Source organism: Nycticebus coucang, chromosome 15 (assembly GCF_027406575.1).
Source record: "Nycticebus coucang isolate mNycCou1 chromosome 15, mNycCou1.pri, whole genome shotgun sequence".
Classification (NCBI taxonomy): Eukaryota; Metazoa; Chordata; class Mammalia; order Primates; family Lorisidae; genus Nycticebus; species Nycticebus coucang.
The window spans coordinates 78962457-78990415 of record NC_069794.1 but is presented as its reverse complement, the minus strand read 5'-3'; the positions used below and the strand labels follow the sequence as shown (position 1 = coordinate 78990415).

Below are 27959 nucleotides of genomic sequence, written 5' to 3'. Positions count from 1 at the left end.
AGGCCTAGGAAGAGGAGCTCTGAGACTTGTCTTGAAGTTGCATTCAACTAGGAAAACACTTTTTCTTTAAATTAAATAAAAATAGCAGTTTTCTAAAGACACTTTCAGTCAGACTTTACTAAGAGTCTTCTCTGAGTCTTTTGTTTGTTTGTTTGTTGTTTTTGAGGCAGAGTCTCACTTTCACCCTCGGTAAAGTGCTGTGGCCTCAGCTCACAGCAACCTCGAACTCTTGGGCTCAAGTGATCCTCTTGCTTCAGCCTCCTTAGTAGCTGGGACTACAGGCGCCCATCACAACGTGTGGGTAGTTTTTCATTTTTTTTAGAGACGGGGTTTTGCTCAGGCTGGTTCTCTGAGTCTTTTTTTTTTTTTTTTTTGTAGAGACAGAGTCTCACTTTATCGCCCTCGGTAGAGTGCTGTAGAGTCACACAGCCCACAGCAACATCCAACTCCTGGGCTTAGGTGATTCTCTTGCCTCAGCCTCCCGAGTAGCTGGGACCCCAGGCGCCCACCACAATGCTCGGCTATTTTTTGCTACAGTTTGGCCGGGGTCAGGTTTGAACCTGCCACCCTCAGTATATGGAGCCGGCGCCCTACCCACTGAGCCACAGGCGCTGCCCTAGTTCTCTGAGTCTTAAAAATGATAGCAAGGCTGCCTGTTTCATAATGACCTCTAGTGGGAGTTTGCTCTTTCAGTGTCCATTGTGGTAGCTTAACAATGTTTAAAGAAAGAGTCTCAATCTTTTGGGCTTTGGATTTGGTTGCAAAATAAAGCCATATTTTACTTGGAAATTTGTTCATTTTTCCCATGGAAGTCAAAGAAAGCACTCCATTTTGCTAATGAAATTAAGATGGCGAATTGAGGGTGGCATTTTAGAACAATCTGCGTGCCGGCTTTCTACCTAATGTCTGGCATGTGGGGAAGGAGAGAGGGATTTTTGTTCAGAGTCATAAAGTTCTATTCTACCTGCCAACTAATAGAACAGAAAAACAATGAAGAAAATATTCAGGTAAAATCGATACAAAGTATCTGTGGTGGTGGTGGTGTGTTGTTTGTTTTTTTAAGATAAGAGTCTCACTCTGTCACCAAGGTAGGGTGCCTTGGTGTTATAGCTCACAGCAACCTAAAATTCTTGGACTTCAGCAATCCTCTTGCTTCAGCCTCCCAACTGGCTTGGCCTTTAGGAGCCCACCACAACACCCAGCGATTTTTTCTATTTTTAGTAGATAGAAAAGCTATTTTTAGTAGAGATGGGGTTTCATTCTCGCTAAGGCTCCTGAGCTCAGGCATTGCACCCTCCCTGACCTCCCAGAGTGCTAGGATTTCAGGCATGAGTCATGGTGCCCAGCAAGTGTCCGTGTTTAAATAAGTCCACGTTCACATGTTGTTTTCTTAATCCTATTAGCCCACAATGCTTGACCCTAATAGATTTGTCTATCAAAGAAGCATGTGATAAAGGGCATTTCCATGATCTGTATTAAGATTTTAGTTTTGTTTATTTAAACAAAATTTTTCCTGACATAAGGAGATCTGTGTGCCCCTCCTGATTATATTATAATTGACTTTGATGAAAATTATAGTTTACAAAAGGGACACAATCATTATTGAGAAGACAAACTCATTCTATTAAACCACATTTTAGGCTACCATGGCAAACAGTGGAAAGTTTTGATCCCCATCCAAGCTTCACAATGGTGGCATCATTGTTGGGTTACAGCACTCCACCCTGGAGAATGAAATGTCCTGTGGATTTATTATCTAAAAGGGTGGGATGACTCTGAACTACTGGGATGGGCAGACTGAGAGGGTGTCAACATGTAAATGTTCAAGGATATGTACATGGATCTATCTTTACTTTTATCCCTAATGAGATGGGGAAAGTGTCAATGTTAGTTGAATCTTCATGACTCCAGTAGGTGTGTGGATATCGAACAGCCTCAAAGAAATGTTTTAATGCCTAATAATGCGATTTCAAGGCCTTTGAAGAATAAATATTTTATTTTCCTCTTTCCTTGTTAGTTTTACAGTTAAACTATAGTCTTAGCATTTCCATTATTCTTTGTGAGATTCTAGTTTCCTATTAACTGAAGAAGGGTGATATACTCAAAGCCACCAGTTCCTTGGAAATGCAGTTTCCTCATATTGTTCTTAGCCTTTGTTAAATTAACCACTTTTACCTAACTTCCTCATTCCAAATGTAAAATTCATTAACATTAGTGGAGACAAATTATATAGCAAAATATTTTTCCAGTATTCCCCTTTCCCCCCAAACTTTTCCGGTGTCTCATGCCCCTCATCTACGTTGGCACATGGAGTGCAGGGAGGAATAAGTTTAGGGCATACTCCTAAGGATCTTCTTTAGACAGCTGGGCTTCACATGCGTCTTTGAGGTTAGAGACTTTCTCTGATGAAGGTCAAGAGTACTAGTATTCTAGGGTGCTGATAATGAACAATTTATATGAATTGGAAATCCAATATTAGGCAGTGGGATTTGCTTGATATCATGAACAGGGGGGCCAAGTCCCCAAAGTCTCTCCTGGAAGGAAAAGCTCAACCTCTCCCCTCAGACCATAGAGATAACTGTAAGTAATGCCAGAATTTTCCACAGGAAGCTTTGATGGATCTTTTCTAGCACATGAACAATTGCTCAATTAAACCCCAGGGTTCCACACCATGAAGCAGGGCAGAAACTATTCTGGTCTGGAAATTTTTCAGAGCAGGCATTATCAATTGCTGGCTGTGGCTTTCAAAAAACCTAGCATGCCCATGGATCGTGGATTTTGACCTACATCTTGCCTAAGAGACACACGAAGACAAGTAAAATGTACCTTAGGTCTTTGAATGAGCTGGCTTGTTCTATGAGGTCATTTGATAGACTAATTGAATTTATAGGAAACAGTGGTTTTAATTTGGTTAATATTGAGCCAGTTTATCTAGGAGTACTTTGATATGAGGACCTATTGTCTACAAAAGTTACTCCTAAAAGATTAATTTAAGATCTTTACTATTACATACACAGCAAAATACTCTTGACAGAAGGAGGTGGGCAGAAAAATGATTCCACTAGACGTCAGTGATGGGGGCGTCTGCATTGGGCCAAGCAACAATCAGCCACTTACCTGACCCTGAATCCACACCCCTCCAGGTTTACCCACGAACACACTAAACAGCAGCTAAGTGATGCTAAGGTCGTGCACATAGTGTAGAAAAACTTACCATCTTTTAACAATTCAGGATTCTGCAGATCTCTTAACTGAGTCTGGTTTTCCTTGAGAGACCAAGACCCAAGAGAAACACAAGGGAACACTGCTGGGGGTAGCCATGGAGTTTGACCTAGGTACCTCTTCCCGTAGATCAGCACCCAACATTGAAACCCAGAGGACCGTCCACCTCCACCTTCTACCTCAACTTCCACTCTACAAACCTATTTCTTAAGTAAAAATATTCCCAAAGATTGGCGCAAAATACTAAACTTTTCTCCCCCCCAAGAATATTTTTCCTCCCTCCCCCAACCTCTATCTCTGCCTAAGAAGCACTAATCCTCCCCCCACCCCCACCTCCTGCTCTTATCAGGCCTTGCAGCTAGAAGGGGAGGAGGGGAAGGAAGAGGGAAAAGACAAAGAGAGGAGTGTGAGAGGTGAGGGGAAGGAGGAGGCAGGAGCAATCCTTACTACATTATTCTGAGTGCTCAATGAGAGTGCAAGACAGGCCCAACCAATATAGCACCTATGGCTCAAAGAATCCTGAGACTGGAACATCAGAAACAGAGGACAGAGAACCAAGTCATCTAGTACAGTCTCTCTTTTACAGGTAAGAGAACTGAGATCTAGAGAGCTCAGTGATTTGTCTAGGGTCACACAGTTAGTGAGTGGACATCATTATCTCATTGTATAGAGGTGTGTAGATTATAAAGTGCTGGCGCCTACCTTATTCCATTGCCCCACGACAAGCCTCTGTGAGACAGACTTGTCAGATGTCACATAAGAGTGAACAGTTCCCTTTTCACTGGACCATTATTGAGGGAACTTGTAGATTATGTAAGACAAACCAAATAGCTTCTAAAACTGATTCTGACTCTAAAATTAGTTTTCTAAGTGAGGAAACTAATTCAGAAAGGGAAATTATTGGCCCACAATATCATTGCTCAACTAATGATTAAGCTTAGTTTAGAACACAGGAAAATGTCTATACTTTTTATTCAGTAGAAAGATCAGACAGGCCTGTAGGACCAAAGGCCCCATGCTCGAGACATTCAGTGTTAGTAGCATGCTGATGATACTGATATATGATCTTTAAAGTTTTAAATAGGTTATTATATATTTTTAATATGATTACATTTTGAACTGTATGTGAATATGTTAACATTCCAAATAAATGGCTTTTTGGATATTATTTAGGACATTTGGTGTAAAAGGATATGTAATGAACAAGGCTTAGACTAGAAAAATGTATTTATGAACTAAGAGAAATTTGTATTCCATGTATCTATTTGCATATGTAAGTAAATTAAAGATGAAAACTCACCGTTATGGAAAGAGGCCAACTGCGCACTCTGGGAGGCTGAGGCGGGTGGATTACTTGAGCTCAGGAGTTTGAGACCAGCCAGAGCAAGAGTGAGACCTTGTCTCTACCAAAAATAGAAAAAAATAGCTAGGTGTGGTGGTGTGGCATCTGTAGTTCCAGCTACTTGAGAGGCTGAGGCAGGAGGATTGCTTGAGGCCAGGAGTTTGAGATTGCGCTGAGCAGTGATGATATAATGGCACTGTACTTAGCACTCCACCCAGGGGAACAGAGAGAAGACTCTGTCTCAAAAAAAAAAAAAAAAAAAAAAAAGATGAGAAAGCAATTTGCAAATAATACATTTTAAAAATTTGTTTTCCAGGATCTAGTTCAGGTTCAAAATTTAAAGGTCCTGAACTGAGTTTAAAGGGCACCCAGCACATCATGCAAGCAGGCCAGACACTGTATCTCAAATGCAGGTAAGTGACTGTGTTGGCTTGGGAATAATCTAGTTGCCTTTCCCATGGCAAAATCATTCCCTGGCAGAGTAGATAGGTCGCCTCTCAGAGTCAAAAGGTAGGGACTTCAGGATCTTGTGTGATCTGCAAAGTGCGAGCTGTACATAAACAGCTTCATGTATCCTGCTTCACACGGAAGGGAGAGCATTACTCATTCAGAGGGAGACGGGGGAAGGGTTGCCCCAACAGTTTTTACATTTTTATTCTGAGTATTGTTCAGAAGCCTTTCTGAATGTGTTCGTTTCTGAAGATGACTGTACTTAAGGGAGGATCTCAGAATAGTGCTTCCTAATAAAATGAATGCTTAGGAACTGGTGCTAAGCCCTGGTCTCTGCCCTAATTGTGCTTTGTTTTCTTATCTATGATTGCAGGGGGGAAGCAGCCCATTCATGGTCTTTGCCTGAAACGGTGAGTAAGGGAAGCAAAAGGCTCAGCATAACTAAATCTGCCTGTGGAAGGAACAGCAAACAATTCTGCAGTACTTTGACTTTGAACATGGCCCAGGCAAACCACACTGGCTTCTACAGCTGCAAATATCTAGCTATACCTATTTCAAAGAAGAAGAACATAGAATCTACAATCTACATATTTATTAATGGTAAGAGCTCCATTTTCTATATTCCGTTAGCTGTTGCTTTGCGGCGTGTCATAAATCTGCCCATGTCTATTAGAAAGGTGGCTTTCCTAGTGAGGAGGAAAGAAAATGGGTCAGGAAGGAGATTCACACTAATTATGTGTAGATACTTTCTTGAGTCTTCAAGGCCTAGTCATTTGTTTGCTCCGTGAAAGGAGGGACCCTGGTCTGTTTTGTGCCCTGCTCTGTGCCCACATTACCCAGCCTAATATCTGGCACATGACTGGATAAATAAATGAATGACAGGATTTTTAGTTCCATTTCTTAATTATTGAGAAGCCCAACATAGAATATAAGATTTTCGTCCTTTAACATGGTTGCACTATCTTATATGTTGGAATCGTACAATATTGTTTTTTCCACTAAGGTTGATAAATGTTGCTATTGTCTCTTAAGTGTTATAAAATTGGTTCCAGTTGACAAAGCTGTATTATGTCATGTTAATTAAACAAGTATTATCATGACAGGAGAACTGGTATGTACCACTGTAGAGTGAAAAGTACAAAGGGTGGAAATGAATCATTTTTGTTTATAATTTTTAGGATACTCTTTTGCCCTCCTTAGAGAATGAACAAATAAAGGAATATTCAAAGGGAAAAACTGCATGGTTCTTTATGAAACATAAATTCCCTATACAACTGGATCCCTAACCAAGAATAATAAAAATGGCCTGTCACTTTGTTCTTCCTTGTTTAGTTCTAGCCAATTTTCAAATCTTGTTGAGGAGCATTAAACAACAAAATAAGACTCTAGAGAACACAAAGCAAATTCTTCAGCACTTTGGGCACAAAATCAAGTTAGAAAACAAAATAAAACAACCAAACATCAGCATCAATAGCTAAATACACATCGTAGGTCTAATTCCTGGTGAGTTACAGAACTAGGGCTTTGCACTGGAGGCAGCTCAAAAGAATGAACATTTTGGTAGGATGTTCTTTTAATTTTGCAAAATAAAGCAACTAGACGATGTTTTACCCAAAAAGTAATTTGTGATTATCCAGGCGCAGGATTAGTCTTAGGAGAACAGTTGGAAAATATTGACAGTAACTTCTTTTTAGCTGCTATCAGCCTCATTTTGACTTTTTCAAACAGGCTAACATTTTATATACTTCTGTTTTCATTATTTTATTGATTCTATTTCTGAGAAAACTTGGCCTTCTGCTTCTATTTTTATCAAACACTTCCATCACAGGTTTATTAAAATAAATAAATCTTCTGATGATTCAGAAGATTGTCTCTGGGATTAATAAAAAGACATTGATTTCCTAATACACTGTATACATGTTATCTGGTTATCAGTTAATCATTATTGAATATTTACTTGTTAACATGTTATTCTGTTTGGAGGATTTCTGCCTTAGTAAGTTTTTGCAGAATGTTGGTATTTCATTTTAGTTTTCTGTAAAAATGAGAAGCCCTATTTAGACATGTCTTTTAAAGAGGTAGATTTGTAGTTTGACAGGGTTTTGAGAAAAAGAGTCAAGAGTATAGCTTTATCTATACATCACCAAATCCAGCACATGAATTAGGGCCAAACTATTATTTAGACATTACTGAGTGCCTGCTGTTCCTACCTGAGTATTGATTTGGACATAACAACTGATATGTAGTGTACAGGAAAATCATTGTCACCACTTTATAATTTCAACTTGTAAAAATCTGACAAACCTCTGACATAGTGTATTCAATCAATTTAAGTACTCAAGTAATTATATTTAACTATTTTACTTCATTGCTGAATTGTCAGGTTAATTAAAATTTCCATTAATGTAATAACTTCTCACATCACTGTTAACTGTTTCACTTAAACAGTTTTATTTACATGATGCCATTTAATCCCCACAACAATCCAGGGAAGGGTTATTTTCTTCACTTCACAAGTGAAGGACCAAGAATCAGTTTCATGTGAAGGCTATGTGGGGCGCCAGGAAGAGAGTTAGCAGTAGAATGAGGTGGTCAGATTTCCCTTCAGATTCTCAGTGACAGGAGGAGACGGGAAGGGGCAAAACTGGGGCTAGGAGACAGGTGGAGTCTGCTCTGTGCATCAAGGCAGGAGTGATGGCACAGAGTTCACTGTGGTGGGGAGGAGAAGGAGAGAGTTTGTAGATTTGAGGGATTCGGTGGGCCTTGGTGCTCGGAAGTTGGCTGGGTGAGGGGAAAGGAGGACTCAAAGTGACCTTCAGAATTCTGGAAAGGGCAGTTAGGCAACCTGCTCCAGGCCCCTTAGCAGGGTGGGGCTTTGCTCCACTAAATTACATTGGCGTAAAGGCATCATTATCAATCATCCCTTTGGAAATACCCGGAGTATGGTGTTGACAGATGACTTTTGAATGAGAGTAGGTAGAAGATGCTATATATGTTTGTAAAAATTGCTTTTGTGAAAGTGAATCGAACTCTTCAATCATTATAGCTATAAAATTCCTGGTCAGAAAAACAAATTACATTTACACCAGCAGTGCATCTTACAAGGGTATATGAGAAACTTGGTAAACGGTCTGTGAAGCTAGTGAATGATGCCCCATGATTATATCAATGTACACAGCTATGATTTAATTTAAAAAAAAAAAAAAGAAAGAAAGAAAAACAAATTACAAAGCACCCCTGATTACAAAACATTAAGTAGTAATGTTAGGGCTACTTAAATAGGTAGATTTTGTTCTTTTTTGAAGAGGAAAAGGAGCATTTTTGCACTTATTTTTTGACCCATCAAAGGACTTAATATTAATTATTATTGTAACATATGAGCTATGACTGTAAAGTAAGAAAACCGCCCAGAACAGTTTTTTCGTGGCATTTCGGAGGTATTTAATACTTAATCAATGTCTCCAATTTAGTTAACAAGACCTTGAACTTAGCATATTGGGCTCCCCCCACCATGAAGTCAGTTTACATCCCTTCCCTCTTCAGCCTCAAACTTCCAGGGGCTATTTAAATATAATGTCTTCTCTTTAAAAAGTATCATTATAAAGCAAAAAAAAAAAAAATATTGGTGTGGGAGGTATAATTGGATGAATCACTTCTAGTTACCACTGTGAGAGAAACCCTTGCCTTTTCTTCTTTTTCTCTTCACTTGATTGTTTTCTTGCTGAGCCTATTAACATAAATGGGTTGGAGCATTTTCATAACAGATTTTTCTGCCATTGATTTTCTCATATGCATAAAACTAATGAGATTTGCATTGACAACTTAACCTAATATAGCATTATCTTAGATATTAGAATTATCTATAAAATTATCGGACACCTTGGCTATATAACTGAAAAGTAGTAAAATTTCTAACCCAGATATTCTGGGAGAGAATAATAATTATGTTTTTTTTTACATAAAAGTATTTAGTGGAGAAAAAGCTTTGCCTGGCTATGGGACCTTGAGCAAGTATAAATCTTAACTCCACAAATATTCTGAGAAAGGTTCAAGGCCCACGTTTATACTTCAGATTTTCTTAAGAGTTTTTACAAAATTATTTCTAAGAAAAATTGAAAACGGTATTTCTCCATTTTTGTGCATGAGAAAACCGCTTCAGTGACTTGAGCAAGAGAGACTTAGCTGACCCAAGTGACAAGCCAGGATAAGAATCCAGGTTAGATCCCCAGGTTAGGGTGATTCCCCAACACAAGAGTTTCAGCTATGAACTAATATTCCTGGATTATATTGTTAATCAGTTTTTTTAAAATCTCAAATTTAATTGTTTTTCTTCGTGAGGAATGATAGGTTAAGCTGGTGTCAGTGTTTTCCAGAGCAATAGACCTTTGAAAAACAAAGCCTGATCCCAAAGAGTTTTGTGTTGTCACCTGTTGGAGACACAGCCTTGTTTTGGCATCATTTACTTAGACCCTGTTTCGCTGCTGCATTCCAGCTCACACAACTTGGGAAAGAGACACAACTCTATTAAGTTGAGCAGAGCTTTTAAAAATGTGCATCACAATCTATTAATGAGCTGTGGAATCAAATTAGTGGGTTGCAACCAGCATTAAAAAAAAGTAGAACAGAATAGAAAATATTCAAGTAAATTACAAACAGTAAGGATGTTGTTTAGTAAAACTATTTTTGTAGTTTCCATCTCATACACATGCTTACACATATCCATTATACCTACATAAATGTAAAATATGAGCGTGTGTGTGTGTGTGTATGTGTGTGTGTGTTTTGAGACAGAGTCACACTATGTTGCCCTGGGTAGAGTGCTGTGGCGTCACAGCTCATAGCAACCTCAAACTCTAGGGCTTAAGTGATTCTCTTGCCTCAGCCTCCCAAGTAGCTGGGACTACAGGTGCCTGCCACAACGCCTGGCTATTTTTTGTTTGTAGTTGTCATTGTTGTTTGGCAGGCCTGGGCTGGATTCAAACACACCAGCTCTAGTGTATGTGGCTGGCAAGCCCCAAGCCTTGTGTGTGTGTGTGCACACAAGTGCATGTTTAAAGGGTATGATTTAGGTGGGGCATTGTGGTTCATGCCTATAATCCTAGCACTTTAGGAGGCTGAGGTTGGAGGATCCCTTGAGCACAGGAGTTCAAGACCAGCCTGAGCAAGATTGAGACCCCCGTCTCGTCTCTACTAAAAACAGAAAAAAAAAAAATTATCCAGGCACTGTGGTGAGTGCCTGTAGTCTCAGCTACTTGGGAGGCTGAGGCAGGAGTATTGCTTGAACTCAGAAATTTGAGGTTGCTGTGAGCTAGGCTGAGGCTTTGGCACTCCAGCCTGGGCAACAGAGTGAGACTGTGTCTCAAAAACCAACAAATGTATATGACTTAAAATGTATTTCTTATTGTGAAACTCAGTATCATAAAAGTTGTTTAAAAGTTACCAAACAAGGCCATTATCTATGCATTTTATTTAGGAAGGCAGTACCAATTTTAAGCACTGTGATTATTTATTGTATTAATTGATTATCATTTGCATATCACTCCTGACACAAAGGCCTGGAGAAAACCTAATAGTACAAGTAACCTCCTTTAGTTGACATGGGTACACTGCTAGCGTGTGGTTCTGTGCAGTATACTCATCTCATTCCTGAAATGAGTTTTTCGACAAGTAGATTTGGCTTAGAAGTTTTGTCAGCAGGAGTCTGCAGATGTTGATGACATACACACCTGCCCCACAAGGCCCTATTGTTTGTTCTGTGGGAGAGACAACAAGCAAAATTACACAGTCCTATAACTGAGACATTTCCTGGTTACTTTCTAGGACCACGGCTCACAGTTATGTGAGTGTTTTTTTAAAGTATGGGTTTTATTTCTTAAAAGAATAACTGCTATTCAAAAGCGGGTCTCTCGGGAGTGAAAAGGACTCCTCGGGTAATCCTTAGGACTGCGGTTAGTGTGCTGTGAGGCATGGAGGTTGCTCCAGCACCCCTTCCCTTAGAGTCCTTCCCAGATCTGACATGGTTTGGCACACACACGAGATGCGCAGCTGCACTGCCCAGCTCGGCAAGGGCTGAGCAGATGGTGTCTGTTACCCAATTTGCCATGCCAGTGTGGCAAGTCCAGTAAACGGGGCCCACAGAACAAGCGGGACGTCAATGAGAGAGCAGTGACCTGTAGACCTACTCTCAGAGTCTTGCTGCTTCCCTCCCCACCCTCCCACCCCCGTGCTGATCAGAACTGCACTTGCAAGGTGGAAATGCGCAAAGGAAGTGAGCCCTTCCTCCAAAACCGAAAGACGCTCTCCATGCAGGTCAGAACCTGGTGGGCAGAGAGCATCGTGTGGCCGCACAGATCGTCAAAGCCTCTGAAGTATTTCAATGGAATCATTGTCATAATTTTGTGAGAGAAACTTTAATGAGAAAATATTGTTTCTATTTATCGAAATTCTCCTTGAATGGAAAGTAGGCTAAAATAGTTAACATTTTTGTAGGAAGAAAACAATTATTAATTCTATCACAGACACGTCTTGGTCACATTGGCCAAATTGTTTACTTGTGGATTTCTTAGTGAATGGGTGGCATTATCTATGGTTGCTTGGTCAATGCCTAGAGTCTTCCTTGGTTTTAATTTTCAGTTTTCAACATGGACTCATTCTCCCTCCCCATCCAGAGAGCTCCCCTCACCCCTGCCAGCCTCCTTTCACGTCTGTCCCCGACACATGGCTCTGAAATGTGTTTCTTTTAGCATAGAACTTTCAGGGAGAATTGGCGTCCACAGTTTCCGTCTCAGGGATTGTCTGTAATTCCTACCAGAGAGTCGCTTGAGCTTTCATCACCTGGCATCCCCAGGAAGCAGCAGAGGGAGAAAGACCGGCTGGTGGATGGTGTTTTTCTTCTCACGGCTTCACCTGCTATATTTGCTCAGGGGACAGATGAACACGTTGGGGTGCAAATGTTTGGACTCGCAGCCTTTGGACTACACATCTGGAAACCTAGACAGGTTCCCTAAATTGGCATAGTCTAAGGCTGATTTGCATTTTCAGAATTCTCCTCCAAATTATGTTCCATCAAGCATTCCTAGGAATTTCCTGGCCTGTCCATATACAACTTCATCAAAAACCTAGTGCAAGGTCAGATTCCACTGGATTTTTTTTTTTTTTTCATTTTTATGAAGTTTTGAAAGCAGGGAAACAAATATTTCTAGGGTTTAAAATACACACTGACGACATTGTTGTTTGGATTTTTCCTTGGGAAACAAACGTTTCTCCATCCTAGCTATGTGCTCCCTCTGGGGCTAAAGCATGAAGGGGATTACCCATTCTATCCATCACCAGGCGACAGCTGATTAGGACCACGTGGCGAGAGTCTAGAGAAAAGTAACTTAACTCTTAACCATTGTCCTTTCCAGCCACATGAAAATTTGATGGAAGACATTCTTGATATCTTTAAGCCCCTGCCATTTCACTTTTCCCTTCTTGAAACATTTCTGTCATTAGACACCAAGGGACCTTGGCTACAGGAAACACATGTGGTTGGGATGGAAACTACTCCTGTTGGTGGATTTGCTGGCGGGCAGGAACATTGCCCCTTCTTTTTCTTGGGCATTCCTTGTGTCACCAAGTATGTTCCTAGGAATTTCATCCTTAGAGCTTGATGATACCTGTAAAACATTCGGGTCATTTCCTCAGAGAAAGAGCAATTCCTGGGTGTTCCCTAAAATCCATACCAGAAAATCCGGGTGTGCCAGCTTTCTGGAGCTACATGGCTAAGCCTTGCTAGCAACAACATAATTGTGTATCACCAGCATTTAGTAGAACTGCACAAGTACTCAAAAATAATCTGCATGAACACAGTCATGAACCCGCCTGGACACAGTCTGAGACTTTGAAGAACTGATGACTGATGTGCTATCATGAAGCCTAAAAATGGTGGTGACGTCCAAAGACAATAAAATTGACCATCACCTCCCATTTTTCCCCTATAATCAAAAAGCATGAAAAATGGTGGATCAAAACCTTGAGGTTTTAAGGATTTTTTAAAATCTCCCTTCAAGTAATCTTTTAAGAAACATGAGCAAGGAACTTCTTTTAGAGGGAATCCCCTTTAAGTTCTGACATTTCCTAACTTTAACAATGCTAATGAAGTACCTGCCCTGCCTGAGATGAGGAGGTGATCTATTTTGATCTTTATGGTCTTTCCAGTTCTGACACTCTACAGTTTGTCTTTAATTACTTAAAATATTTGTTGTTTTGTCATTTGATGCATTTTTGCTGAGTTATGTTGGCAGTCATCTTGGCTGACTGATTGTGCTATTATTCAAAATTAGTGCCTCACTGAAGCGGTACCCACCCCTCCCTCCCTCCCTTCCTTCATCAGATGTCAGTTAATAAGCTGTGCTTGAAACAACATGATCTGAGCTTCACATTGGTCACAAATTCCTGTTCTGATACTTGCTAGGTCTTTGACTTTGGACAAATTGCTTAACAAGAAAAGTGGTTAATATTTAGCTAGGTCTTACTTTCCGCTGGATGCCCTCCTAAACTCTTTGCATATGTTAACAGGTTTCATGTTCATAACAACCCTATGAACTAGCACGATCACATTTTAAATGTTTTATATATACAGGTATATATACATAGGTTTGTGTGTGTATATATATGTGTTTCTTAAAAAACTTTATTTTTTCTTAGAGCAGTTTCAGGTTCATAACAACACTGAGAGGAAGGTACAGAGATTCCCCATAAGCCCTTCCTCCCCACCGGCATACCCTCCCCCATTAGCAACAGCCCCCACCAGAGTGGTACACAGCCCTAAAAACCCTCTGTGCTCCACCCTTCTTTTTTTTTCCCCCCTTTGGTGAAATATCTTTTCAAATCTTCTGTTCATTTTTTTTTATTTAATTTTTTTATTAAATCATAACTGTATACATTGATATGATCATGGGGTATCATACACTCGCTGCATAGACCATTTGACCCTTCATCCGTTCCCCAACCCAGTCCCTGGCAAATAGTGATCTTTTTTAACTGTTTCCATAGTTTTGCCTTTTGCAGAATTCATATAGTTAAAAAGATGCAGTGTGTAGTGTAGCCTTTTCAGCTTGGCTTCTTAATCTTAGTAATATGCATTTAAAATTCCTCCATGTAGTTTCATGGCTAAATAGCTCATTTCATTTTACTGCTGAAAAATATTTCACTGCATGAATATAGCACGGTTTATTTAGGATATTAATAATTTGGGCAATTATTAACAAAGCTGCTATAACATCCATGTGGACACGTGTTTTCAACTCCTTTGGGGAGCAGCATGATGGCTGCATTATATGGTAAAAGTATGTTTAGTTTTATAAGAAATGGCCAAACTGTCTTCCCAAGTGGCTGTACCATTTTGCATTCCCACCGGCAGTGAAGTGCTTATGTAGTAGAACCTCACACACCAGCATTTGGTGCTTATGTACCTCATGACTATTTTAGTTTGCATTTCTCTGATGACATAGGATGTGGAGCACCTTTTCATATGCTTAGCAGGCATCTGTATGTCTGCTTTGGGGAGATGTCTGTCTAACTTCTTTGGTGAAATGGCCCCCTTTTAAATAGGGTTGTTTTCTTACTCTTGAGTTTTAAGAGTTTTGTGTATTTTGGATGACAGTCCTTCATCAGCTGCATCTTTCCCCAAAATTTTCTCCAAGTCTGTGGCATCTCTTGATGTTGTCTTTTGCAGATCAGAAGTTTTTGATTTTTTTTTTTTTTTATTTTTGCAGTTTTTGGCCCGGGCTGGGTTTGAACCCACTACCTCTGGCATATAGGGCTGGTGCTCTACCCCTTTGAGCCACAGGCGCCACCCAGAAGTTTTTGATTTTAATGAAGTCCAGCTTATTAATTCTTTCTTTTGTGGATTGTGCCTTTGGTGTTGTACCTGAAAAGTCACTGCCGTGTTCAAGATCATCTAGGTTTTCTCCTATGTTATATTGTAGGCATTTTATACTTTCACATTTTACCTATACATCTATGATCTGTTTTGAATTGAGTTTTGTGACAAGTGTAAAGTCTACATCTAGCCTTTTTTGCAGTTTGGCCGGGGCTGGGTTTGAACCCGCCACCCTCGGCATATGGGGCCGGCGCCCTACTCACTGAGCCACAGGTGCCGCCCTACATCTAGCCTTTTTTATTTTTATTTTTTGCATGTAGATGCTCAGTTGTTCCAGCACTATTTGTTGAAAAGACTATTTTTGTTCCATTGTATTGCCTGTGTTCAAATGAGTAGACTGATGTATGCAGGTCTAGTGCTGGGCTTTGTCGCCATTTGCCTCTTCTTTTGCCAACATCACACTGTCTTGGTTACCATAGCTTTATAGTAAGTCTTGAACTGGGTAGCGTTAAGCCGTCAACTTCATTCTCTTTAATAATGTGTAGGATATTTTGGATCTTTTCCCTCTCCATCTAAACTTTTGAATCAGTTTATCAGGATCCACAGAAAAACTTCTGGGATTTTGATTGGAATTTATTTGATACTTTGGTTTTGTTCACCATAGTTTTATACTTTTCTTCTTATGTACACATTCTTATATTCTGTTATATTTATGCCTGTTTGATTCCTTTAGGTGATATGCAAATGGTATTGTGTTTTAAATTTCTTTTTTTTTTTTTTTGAAGCAATTTTTAAAAATGTTATGGCAGACTATAACGTGAGTAGGGACAACTTTTTCATTTTATCATGACATTTCAGATAATCATTTTAACAGAGAAGATAGACCTAGCGGGAAATCTATTGTTCATTCATTTTTTTACTAAATTATTTTTTTTTTAAATTTCAATTCCATTTGTTCATCAGGGGTATATAGGCAAGTGATTGACTTGAATGATTTTAACTTTGTATTCTTCCAGCTTTCTACAATCACTTACTAGTTCCAGGGGTTTTTTATGATTCTTTTTGGATTTGCTATATAAATGATCATGTCATCTGTGAACAAAGTTTTACTTTTCTCTTTTCAGTCTATATACCTTTTATTTCCTTTTCTTGACTTAACTGCATTAGTTAGGAATTCCAGAACAATGTTGAAAGGGAGTAGTGATGGGGGCCTCCTTGCTTGCTCTGAACTTAGTTGCAAGTGTTATCATATCCATCTCCATCTTACAGAAATGTTAAGTGACTTGCCCAGGTTCATACAATAGTACATGGCAGAGATAGCAACAAAGTTCTTGCCCTTAACCACTTCTTATAAACATAAAACGTTCATACCTACAGGAGTTCATATATACGTAAAACATTTGGACAGTTTGGTGTGTAGTATGCACTATATTTAAGCGTTTATTATTACTACTACTGTTATTATTATCATATCTTGAGCTTGGTTTCCCCATCTGCATAATGAGAAGAGTATGACTTCCTGGGGTTGTTAGGACACTAACTGTGATAATATACATTGCCTAACACTTAGGAGGACTAATCAGAAGTAATCCTATGTGTGAAAGGCACTGTTCTGGGCAGAGTAGCAAGTCCAAAGATGGTACTTTGGACTTTAAGGGGCCTACAGTTTGGTAGATCAAATAAAATAGGTTACAACTGACTGTACTGCAGAGGACTGTGGGGAGCATAGACTAGGGATATCTGCGGCATACTCCCCACCCTTCCCTGCTCTTCCCCCTAGCTCTTCTGTGCCAGCTTACTCGTACTCATTTGTCATGTCTCGAGTTAAACATCACCCCTTCTGGGAAGACACCCAGGGCTCAGCCAGATTAGAGGGGATGCTTCTACTGATCTTCTCCTTTCACACAGGACTCACCTCTTCATAGGCTCTGTGAGCATCAGGACTACTAAGTCTATCAGATTTACTGTGCCAGCTCCAGGACGCAGTACAAGGTCTAGTACAGGCATCCTCAAACATTTTAAACAGGGGGCCAATTCACTATCCCTCAGACCATTTGGAGGGCTGGACTATAGTTTAAAAAAAAAACAACTATGAACAAATTCCTATGCACACTGCACATATCTTATTTTGAAGTAAAAAAACAAAATGGGAACAAATACAATCACACTGCTTCATGTGGCCCGCGGGCCGCAGTTTGAGGACCCCTTGTCTAGTACATAGAAGGTGCTCAGTAAATGTTTGATAGGCTGACTACAGTGGTTCATACCTATAATCCTCGCACTCTGGGAGGCCAAGGAAGGTGGATTGCCTGAACTCAGGAGTTCAAGACCAGCCCGAGTAAGAGTGAGGCCATGTCTCTACTAAAAATAGAAAAAAAAAAAAAATAGCCAGGCGTTGTACGGGTGCCTATAGTCCCAGCAACTTGGGGGGCTGAGGTCAGAGGATTGCTTGAATTCAGCAGTCCGAGGTTGCTGTGAGTTATGATGCCATGGCACTCTACCCAGGGAGACAGAGTGAGACTCTGTCTCAAAAATTAAATGAAATAAACTAAATAAAATAAAAGTTTGTTAAATGAAAGAAACATGGAATTTTAAATTTACATTAGTATTACCTGGCTTCTCTGACTTCAAAGAGGAAATTGAGGGCACACTGAGCAAATAAGCCATACCTGGGGGACAAAATTCATATCACGTGACTGAATCTTGCTCCAAAAAATTTCCAACAGACTAGAGCAGTGAACTGTGATTAGCAAAATTAGATTTGACAGGAATAAATATAAAGGTCTGTATTTGGTGTGCAAACCCCACTAACTACCCTCGTACTGCGTGGGGGGCACTGTGGCTGAGATAGCACACTCGGGAAAGACTTAAGGCTTTTAGTTGACTCCACATTCACACACACACAAAAAAAATCCACCCTCAGGTTGCATTAATAAATATGTAATGTTTACAGTAAAGGTAACACCAGACTTACTATTTGGTTTACACTTCAAGAGGGACATTAAAAACAGAAATTTCTGAAGCATGTGTTTCTGGCTTCTAGTTAGAGGCTCTGCCTCCCAGCCTACTAGAATCGTCTATGAGAAATAAAGATCTCCTTTCCCCAAAAATCCCCATAAAAAACAAGAGTTTCAAACAAATTATTTAACCTGCTATACTTCATTGCCATCATTTGAGTAATTTGATGGTTTTATTATTTTCATTGACAAGGAAATTTTTAAAAAGTGATTGAAAAAAGTAAAGAACTAGCTGGGAAAATAGCAGACGTGAGTGTGATAGTCTCCTTCAAAGTTTTCTTATGTAAAAAAGAGATTAAGCGTCATCTTTCTAATCTAAGATGACGTCTAATCCCAGATGGCAGAACAACTATCTGAGAATGAAAGAAGGCAAAGCAGGCAGATTTCAGCTTGATGTAGGAACCACTTTCTAATGTCGGAAGCTACCCTGAAGTGGGAGGAATTATCTTGGAGCTCCCCATGTGTCTAGGTATTCAAGCACAGGACAGGAGCTCACCCGGGGGACTGGAGGAGATGATGCCTCAGGACCTTTCCACTGTTGACAGCCATTAAGCACCTGGTGTATGTAACCATCATTTACTGATATGTGGCTCAGACTCATTACAGATGTCATCTCATTTCATTATCACAACAACCCAATGAGATAAGTTCTATTACCAGTCTCCTTCTACAGAGAAGTTGCAGAAATTCACTATAGTGTTCAATGTTGCATACTTCCTGAATTATCAAACCGAACTTTGGACCCACGTCTGGTTGACTCCAAAGACTCTGGTCTTTCCAACGGGTCCTTTCTTGAGTTTCTACCCAATTCCCTCAGACCTCTGCGTGCAGTATGAGGGGTGGGCGTGGTGTGGGCAAGGCTGTGGGCAGGGTTGCAAACTGAAAGTGTGCAGCCCAGATTTAGCTGGCACACGTTTTGATTGGCAGGCACAGCATTTTTGGCTGCCAATGCTTAATTATTGCAAGAGTTCAAATAAAAATCTGATTTCTTGCTTATCTTTAAATGCTGGAAATTCTAGCCATGCTGGCCCATATTTCCACTTGGCAACAACTGCCTGCAGCAAGCAGGGACTGCCGTCTCTAGGCACGGGCCGCACATTCTCAATGCCACGACTCCTCTCATCTCGCATCCAGCTCCTCCACTCAGGGGCCTTCTTTGCCTGTCTCCCCCACGGATCTCAGTGTGCCACACTTAGTGTAAACATTCCAAATGAATGCATAACAAATCATGAGTTTGGGAACAGAAAAGTGCCCAGCCATGTTATAGCGGGGGAAGCTGAGTCCCCAAGAGTCCCAGGGTGGCATAGGTCATCAGTGCAGCCCATTGACAGAACCTGACTCCTGATTCCTCCTTCGCTGTGAAGGGAATACTCTCCTGATGGAGTGCATCAAGGCTTCTCTCTAGGGAGAACCCAGTGCCCCAGAAAGAGAGGAGTTGATCAAGATCTCTTGAGAGAATTTCCTCCCTTGTCTCCTGAGTATGAGAGAGGGGTCCAACTCCATTTTTTGCATGTGGAATTGTTTAAATAACATTTGTTGAAAAGTTGATTCTTCCCCCATTGAATAGTCTTGTGAACATCAGTTGACCGTAGACACCTGGGTTAATTTCTCGATTCTAAGTTCTATTCCATGATCTACGTTCATCCTTATGCCAGCACCACACTGCCTTCATCATCACTGTCTGTAGTTTTAGTTTGAAATTGAGAAATGTTGAGTCCTCCAATTTTTCTCTTCTTTTTCAAGATGGTTTGCCTACTCTGAATCTCTGCAATTCCATATAAATGCTGGAATCACCTTATCAATTTCTACAAGGAGCTTGTCTGGGATTCTGATCGGGATTGCATTGACTCTGTAGATCTGTTTGGGAAGCATTGACATCTATGAACATGGAATGTTTTCCTACTTATTTATATCTTGTTTCATTTATTTTCACAATGCTTTATAGTTTTAAAGTATAAGTTTTTCACTCGGTTTGTTAAACATATTCCTAAATACTTCATTCTTTTTGATGCTCTTATAAATGGGATTATTTTCTTAATTTCATTTCAGATTATTCATTGCAAGTGTATAGAAATGTAACTCATTTTTGTACATTGATCTTGTATGCTGTTATCTTGCTGAACTCATTTATTTGTGCCAGTAGTTTTTTACTGGATTCCTCAGCATTTTCTAAAATCATGTCATCTAAAATAGAAACTGTAGGGCTGGGCGCAGTGGCTCATGCCTGTAATCCTAGCACTCTGGGAGGCCGAGACCGGTAGATTGCTTGAGCTCAGGAGTTCAAGACCAGTCTCAGCAAGAGCAAGACCCATCTCTAAGAAATAGCTGGGCATTGCGGTGGGTGCCTGAGGTCCCAGCTAATCAGGAGGCTGAGGCAAGAGAGTTTGAGATTGCTGTGACTTATTATGCTATGGCACTCTACCCAGGGTGACAAAGTGAGTCTCTGTTCCCATAAAAAAAGAAAAAAAATAGAAACTGTTTTTCAAAGTAGCTGTGGCATCTTGATCTTTCTAATCTGGACGCCTTTAATTTCTCTTTTCCTTTTTTCTTTTCTTTTCTTTCTTTCTTTCTTTCTTTTTTTTCCCCCTAGTTGCCCTGGCTAGACCCTCTAGTACACTGTTGAATCAGAAGCAGTGACAGTGGACAATTCTGTTGTATTTCACCATGAAGTTATGATTCTAGCTGTTAATTTTTTTGTAGATGCCATTTATCAAGTTGAGGAAGTTTCAGTCTATTCCTAGTTTTCAGAGTGCTTTTGTCATGCACAGGGTTTGGATTTTGGTCAAATACTCATTATGAATTGAGATTATCATGTGGTTTTTGGTTTTATTCTATTGATATGGTATATTAATTATATTGATTTTTTTGTGTGTGTGTGGTTTTTTTTTTGGCTGGGGCTGGGTTTGAACCCACCACCTCCGGCATATGGGACCGGCGCCCTACCCGCTGAGCCCAGGCGCCACCCTATTGATTTTTTATATTAAACCAATCTTACATTCTTGTAACAAATCCCACATAATATAATTCTTTTTCTATGTTCCTGGACTTAGTTTGATAGTATTTTGTTGTGTTCTTTTCACATCTCTATTCGTAGAGAGATGATCTGTAGTTTTCTTGTGATGTCTTTCGTATCTGTATCAGATTAATACTAGTCTCATAAATGAGTTGGAAACTTTTCCCTTCTCGTCTGTTTTTTTGGAAAAGTTTGTGAAACTTGGTATTAGTTCACGTTTAGTAGAATTCACTTGCCATCTGGCCTTGCTTTTCCTATGTAAAGTTTATTTTAATTACTAATTTACTCTAGCTATAGATCATTTTTGGTTATCCAATTCGTGTTAAGGTCATTTCAGTAGTTTATGTCTTTCTAGAAAATTTGTCCATTGCACCTGTTATCTGCTAACTTATTGGCATACAGTTGTAATATTGCCTTATAATGTTTTTTGTTTTAGTAATGTTAGTGGTAATATCCATTGTTTTGTTTCTGATTGTAGTACTTTAAGTCTTCTCACTCTTTTTCTTGGCTTGTCTGGATAGTTTTGTTGGTTGTGTTCATCTTTTCGAAGAACCAGCTTTTGATTTCTGTTCTCTTCCATTAATGCCTATTAACCTTTATTATCGCCTCCCTTCCCCTTGCTTTATGTTTAGGTTGTTCTTAGTGTTCTAAGATGGAAGTTTAGGTTACTGGTTTGAGATTGTTCTCCTTTTGCAGTATAGGCATTTATAGCTGTAAATTTCCCTCAAAACACTATTTTTGCTTCATCCCGTAAGTTTTGGTAAGTTGTGTCTTCATTTCCATTCATTCCAAAGTATTTTCTAATTTCTCTTTTGATTCCTTCTTTGACCCAGTAGTTATTAAAGAGTGTGTTATTTAATTCTCACATATTTTTTAATTTCTCAAATTTCTCTCTGGTATTGACTTCTGATTTCATTACACTGTAGTCACACACTATGCTTTGTATTATTTGTATCCTTTTAAGGTTATGGAGGTATGTTTTGTGGTCTGTTCTAGAGAATGTGCCATGAGCATTATGTGAAAACTCAAGTCTAGATAGGGCCCTCTTCGTGGGATTGGTTAGTTTCTTATCCTTTCTACTTAATCTTCAATAAATGAAAATCACATCCTCTTTAAAATAATTAGGAATCCTCATGAGCAGGACTTCACAGTAAGAAAATTGAAATTAAAAGGAAAGGAAATCAGAAAAAGTTAATAAAAATCATAAAACTGTACATGTGCTAGAAAACAAAGTGTTTACTCTTGAACCTCTCCTCAAATAAAAAACGCTCCCTAGGGCGGCGCCTGTGGCTCAGGGAGTAGGGCGCCGGCCCCATATGCCGAGGGTGGCGGGTTCAAACCCAGCCCCGGCCAAACTGCAACAACAAAAAAAATAGCCGGGCGTGTGGCAGGTGCCTGTAGTCCCAGCTGCTTGGGAGGCTGAGGCAAGAGAATCGGGTAAGCCCAAGAGTTAGAGGTTGCTGTGAGCCGTGTGACGCCACGGCACTCTACCCGAGGGCGGTACAGTGAGACTCTTGTCTCTATAAAAAAATAAAAATAAATAAAAATAAACGCTCCGTAAATTTGGGGGGTCACTGACTGACTCTCAGCCCAGCAGAAGTCTTCCCAGGTGACACCAGCTGGAAGTGGAGTAGACCAAGGATGGCACCTGGGGCCTTGTGTCTGTGCACCTTACAGTGCCGGCGAGAGTTTCCAAAGGAAAAAACACCTTTAAAAAATAGACATAATTCCACTCCGAGCAAGGGTCCTCGTTTGATCTTTCCCTGTGCCCAAGTCTGCTTGCTGTTCTGAAGGATAAGTGACAGCCCAGTCACTCCCTCTGGGTGAGAAAACCTCATATTCTGTGCCAGTTTCCTGTCACCGCTTTGAGCTCAGAGTTCAGGGAGGTGAAGGCAGCGTGACCTCCACCTAACTATGTGCTGGCATGAGGCCCTGGTGACAGTGTGTCTGCGCTGCCAGTACACCGGCAGGCTTTGGAGCAGCTTCTTCCTCACTCTTTCAACAACCAGCCAATTTGGTCTCAGGAAACCACTCTGCAGTGCTGGCTGGGTTTGGAAGTCTTTTTTAATTTTGTGACAAAGACAAATGTCCCCTATGGGAGTAGTTAGTAGTTTTACTGGTGATATTAATGGAACCATGACCTCTTCTGTATCTTTGGCCCTACAAAACAAAATATGTTTATATTATAATATGTCAGGCAACTTAATTCTTAGCCCTTCCTTGAAAAAAATTGCAGAGGAAATATACTATTAATATGCCCAGAGAGGACTTTGTGTTTGTGTGTCTGTAGACACAAGTTCATTTGCAAACACAGTGGATTTATAATGCCTATACTGACTGTCCCAAACTATGTGTTTTGAATTGTATGGGATGGACACAAATCACTAAAGTTCTGACATGAATTTCAGGGGGTCCTGTGATGAAATTGGTACTGACTTTTAAAGGGCAATAGCTATAGTAAAATTTAAGTGTTTGTGGGATCTAAAATAACAAAGGGAAAGAAGAAATTCAAAGGCATATTGAATTAGCCTCTTCTATTTTCATGTGGGTTTGGCATTCATTAGTCCAGAAATGACTACACTAATGTTTACTATTTCCTGTAGGAACTTTTCATGCCAGTGTCTTTTGTTGAAATTGTTTCTTAAGGAGACAGTAAATTAAGTATGAAGGATTTATAGTTTAGTTAAATGAATTAAACCATTTCCTAGTGTTTGTGTTTACCTTGGGACTCACAAAAGAGACCAAAAAAAAAAAAAAAAATAGACTCATAGGAGGAAGGAAAGGAATGATCAAATCCCAGTAGTCCCTGGCTGAATGACTAACTCAGCAACTTTATTTAAAGAAGGAATTTAATGCTGATAAGGAACCCTTGTCTCTGTATAATTAACTTTTCCTCTCTGCATATGTTACTACACCTATTGAGATTTTCTAATAAATATACATATAACTTTATTCACTGTGATAGTTAATGTCTCATTCAATTATAGAAGACAAATCTAAAGTAAATCAAATGCAAAATTCATAATTTACCTTAAAGAAAAAGGAATGCTAAGTTATAATTTGATTTTGACTTTCAAAATTAAAATACTGTGATAAAATAATGCATGATCATTCTAGAAAGACTGACAAATACAGAAAGTAAATAAGAAAACATTAATAACCTATAAAGCTACTACTTGAAGATAATCATTGTTAACATTTTAGTGTATTTGTTTCCAATCTTTATTTCTATGCCATTTATACAAATACGTATTTATACTTTTTATAGTTAAGATGATGAGTTAATTTGTGATTTTCATACCTACCTACCCTACCTCCGAAGTTCAAGAGTCTGATAATAATAATTAAAAAAATAAAATTAACAGCTAATACATAGAGCTAAAGAAGGTCAGTCACTATTTTAAGTGCTTTACATATATTTAATTCACGTAATCCTCATAATATTCCTTTGGCATAGATTTTACAGATGAGTCACAGGGGGTGAAACGATTTATTTGCTCAAAGTCTCCTAGCTACAAAGGATGAGAACCAAGATTCAAACCCAGGCTGTGACCAGTGTCCTCTGATTAATCACCATGGTGTATTGCCACCCCCTTGTTGTCAGCCTGCCCCCGAAACCTGCGCTCACAACCCATCCTCTGATGCTCATCTCCTTTTCACAATTTCTCTAACGCTACAGCATGGCACTTAACTTACCCCACTGAACATGTGAAAATCAGCCTCCATCTCCACATAAACCATTGTCACCTGAAGCCCTTCCTGGGGTGGAGCGGTTGGGGGGGTGAAGTAGGGGATTCAGGCAGAGATTCAGCCCCTGGGGAAGGAGTCCTGTATCAGAGCAGGAGAAATTGACCACCAGGCCTGGCCATGTTCATCCTCACATCATTTGTTTGCACCTCTCTTCTCATCTGTAAAATGATAGGGCTGGAGAGCTATTCACAAATTCATTCATTCCGTACACACGAGACAAAAGAATACGATCCTTTTATCTCCTCTAGGAATTCATCATCCGAGGAGTACCCAGAGAAATAAACTGCCAGTTCAGCATTTGCTGTTGTAACAGGACCACTGGGGGTGCAGGGAGAGTCCCTGGGGTGGGCAGGAGTAGAGAAGGATGCAGGAAGGAAGAGGGCTTGCTAAGACCTTAAGAAGACATTAAGTGAGAATTATACAAGTGCTTGGGGCTGTGAGCAAGGCTGCAGTGAAATGTCTCTCCAGGGCCCGCTCCAGTTCTCACATCCCACACAGCTGTGTGCAGACTATCCCGTCTGCGGCAGGCTACAGCAATGCCCACATTTTTTTTTTCTTTTTGGGCTTAAAACTACAGGAATTTATTGTCTTACAGTTCTAAATACTACAAATCTGAAATCAAGGTGTGAGCAGGGCCAATGCCCCTCTGGTATCTGCAGGGAACTCCTCCCTTGCCTTTTCCTCCATTCTGGTGTTGTCCGCAATCCTCGGAAACCCTGGACTTGGAGCTGCATCGCACCAGTCTCTGCCCCTGTCTTCATGTGGCCTAAGTCTGTACAGCTTGTATGCTTGTCTACACAGGGCCGTCCTACAAGGAAGCCAATCCCAGAGGATTAGCGGCCCATTCCTACTAAGTAATTACATTGGTAACAACCCTCCGTCCAGATGAGGTCATATGCACAAGTACAGGGAGACTTTAATGTGTCTCCTGAGGGGGGATAAATTCCATCCATAAAATCACTGTAGCCACCATCTAGTTTGGGCAACCATTGCCTGCTATGGCTTTTATTTCTCTTGAAGTTATTCTCCACTCAGAATGGAGTCATTCTCCAGCACCCAGAATGAGCTTCCTAACCAGAGATCTCAAAGAGGACCAGCGAACAGGTGGGGCTGAGGGAGTCTGGCTGGTTCTTTCAGGTCTAGATGGAAAGAGTTCACAGAACTCCTTTCCACTTGAGCATAAGAGGCTGGAGCCAAGAGAACAGGGAACATCAGAACCCAAGGATGCTGAACAGATCATTGCCTGAGGATGTTAATAGACTCCTGACCACTGGGGCAGGGTAGACTGGGAGAATGTTTTAAAAGGCTGTCATATTCATTCTGCTTTCCTGGAGGAAATACGGGGAAGCTGAACGGTGGTTTGAATCCTACTTGCCTCTGAGACTGGCCAGGTGCCACACTTTTTAAGGAGATATTTAATGATTATTTAAAGCCTTTTCCAGACCTTTCTACAGAAGCTCACACATACTTTGCTATTAGTAGATAAGAAGTGCATACTAAAGAATCGGACCTCATAAGCATGTGAAATACATTCAACACAACTTCTCCTGCCGTTCCCCATCCCCCTAAGCAGCTCAGATCTTATTATTATTTGTTTGCCTGGAAAGGCCTAGAGAACTTTAAGTCCCGCTTCTGTCATTTAAATGATAATCCCCTCCCCGGCTTGCTGCCCTTCTGTACATCTCTAACTCTCCGGAGGTTGTTGACTTTCACCACTTCATCTAGGTCCTTTGAGCTCTTACAAAGGCGCTGGAGGGCGCCTCCCAGAGCACTTAGCATAGCTGTGGTAAAAAGTTCATGCAAAATAGTCTCCTTTCTCTCTGACTGCACTTGTCACAGTTGCATATTAGAGCCTTAGGGCAATCTGATCGAAGGCCGAGAACTGAACAAGAAATCAAGTTTTATTCTTTTTCTGAGTAGAAACACAGAGGGCCAAATTCAGAAACAGAGAATGTGGCTTTATGGATTACACTAAGGGGAAGATGGGGTAACTGTGACAGTGCCCACATTACCGCACCAGCGGCAGCGTCTGCATGCTTGTATTTCAATTGTTCATATACATATATTTCGTTTTTTTCTCATTCAGATACAGGTAGACCTTTTGTAGAGATGTACAGTGAAATACCTGAAGTCATATACATGGCTGAAGGAAGGGCGCTCGTCATCCCCTGCCGGGTTACATCACCTAACATCACTGTTACATTAAAAAAGGTAAAACTGAGCATTGTTACTCTCAGAATATTTTTACTGCAAATGAGCATAAAGTTTTAACCATTTTGTCTCTCTGGAATAATTTCCCTTCAAACATTTGGGCTTCTCCGTGGACTTTTCTGGACCATTCTTTTACTATGAACTATAAGCAGTTGTACCCATGCATGTACGGAAATAGAATAAGATGACATCTTCAGCATAAATCTATGTGATTAATGAAAGAACTAAAAACTTGTCTATATTGCCACAAGTCTGAGGGTATGCAGATGTGAGAAATACTAATTCTACTGCTTATGTAAATTAATAATTTGGCAGAGAGCAGCTCATCCAGATTATTGCCTAAATCAGAGCTGTCACCAGAGCGCCTGCTTCCCCAGGCATTGCCCCTCACTTTGTGCATATGGAGCTTTTGATAAAGGAGACAAAAGGCTTATCTCCCGCTGGGCCTCCAAACTTAGCCTCTTAGGAAAAAAAGGGGGAATGCATGGGAAGAAAGCCATACGTGAGACTTTTCTTTATGTTATGTTATAAATTGTACATGTGGAAAAGGATTTAAGAGTAGAATCTAATAAACAAAAATAGATGACATTCTAGTTAATTAATCAGCAAGAAGAATTAGGAGTACTTTAGGATTAAGAAGTGGATGAAAACTCCCCTAATGGAAAACAGTACTAAATTCTTTTTTTTTTTTTTTAATTTAAAGAACTTCCTTTTTTTTTTTATTGTTGGGGATTCATTGAGGGTACAATAAGCCAGGTTACACTGATTGCAATTGTTAGGTAAACAGTACTAAATTCTGACAGCGTAGAGTTTTAAGACAAAATGTAAGATTTCCCAAAGCAGCACCTAGCACTGTCCACCTCATGGCAGGTACTCAGGAAACCTTTGGTGCTGAGGGTTTGAAGAGTGATTGTCAGGATCACCCACTGATCTGGAGCCGGCTTCCCTGGCGTTCACTCTTCTATCTTGTTCATTTAAGCCCTCAGCATAGCGCAGGCGTCCTCAAACTTTTTAAACAGGGGGCCAATTCACTGTCCCTCAGACAGTTGGAGGGCCAGACTATAGTTTAAAAAAAAAAACAAAAAAACT

The 27959-nt window shown here is 40.1% G+C and overlaps 1 protein-coding gene across 1 annotated transcript in view; it reads left to right on the top strand.

Annotated features, from left to right (window-relative positions):
• FLT1 (fms related receptor tyrosine kinase 1) overlaps positions 1-27959 on the top strand; it is a 187719-nt gene that overhangs the window by 24601 nt on the left and 135159 nt on the right. Inside the window, exons 2-4 of the mRNA XM_053563427.1 lie at positions 4881-4977; positions 5388-5614; positions 26746-26870. Coding sequence (XP_053419402.1) covers positions 4881-4977; positions 5388-5614; positions 26746-26870 — 449 coding nt within the window. The remainder of the gene's footprint in view (positions 1-4880; positions 4978-5387; positions 5615-26745; positions 26871-27959) is intronic.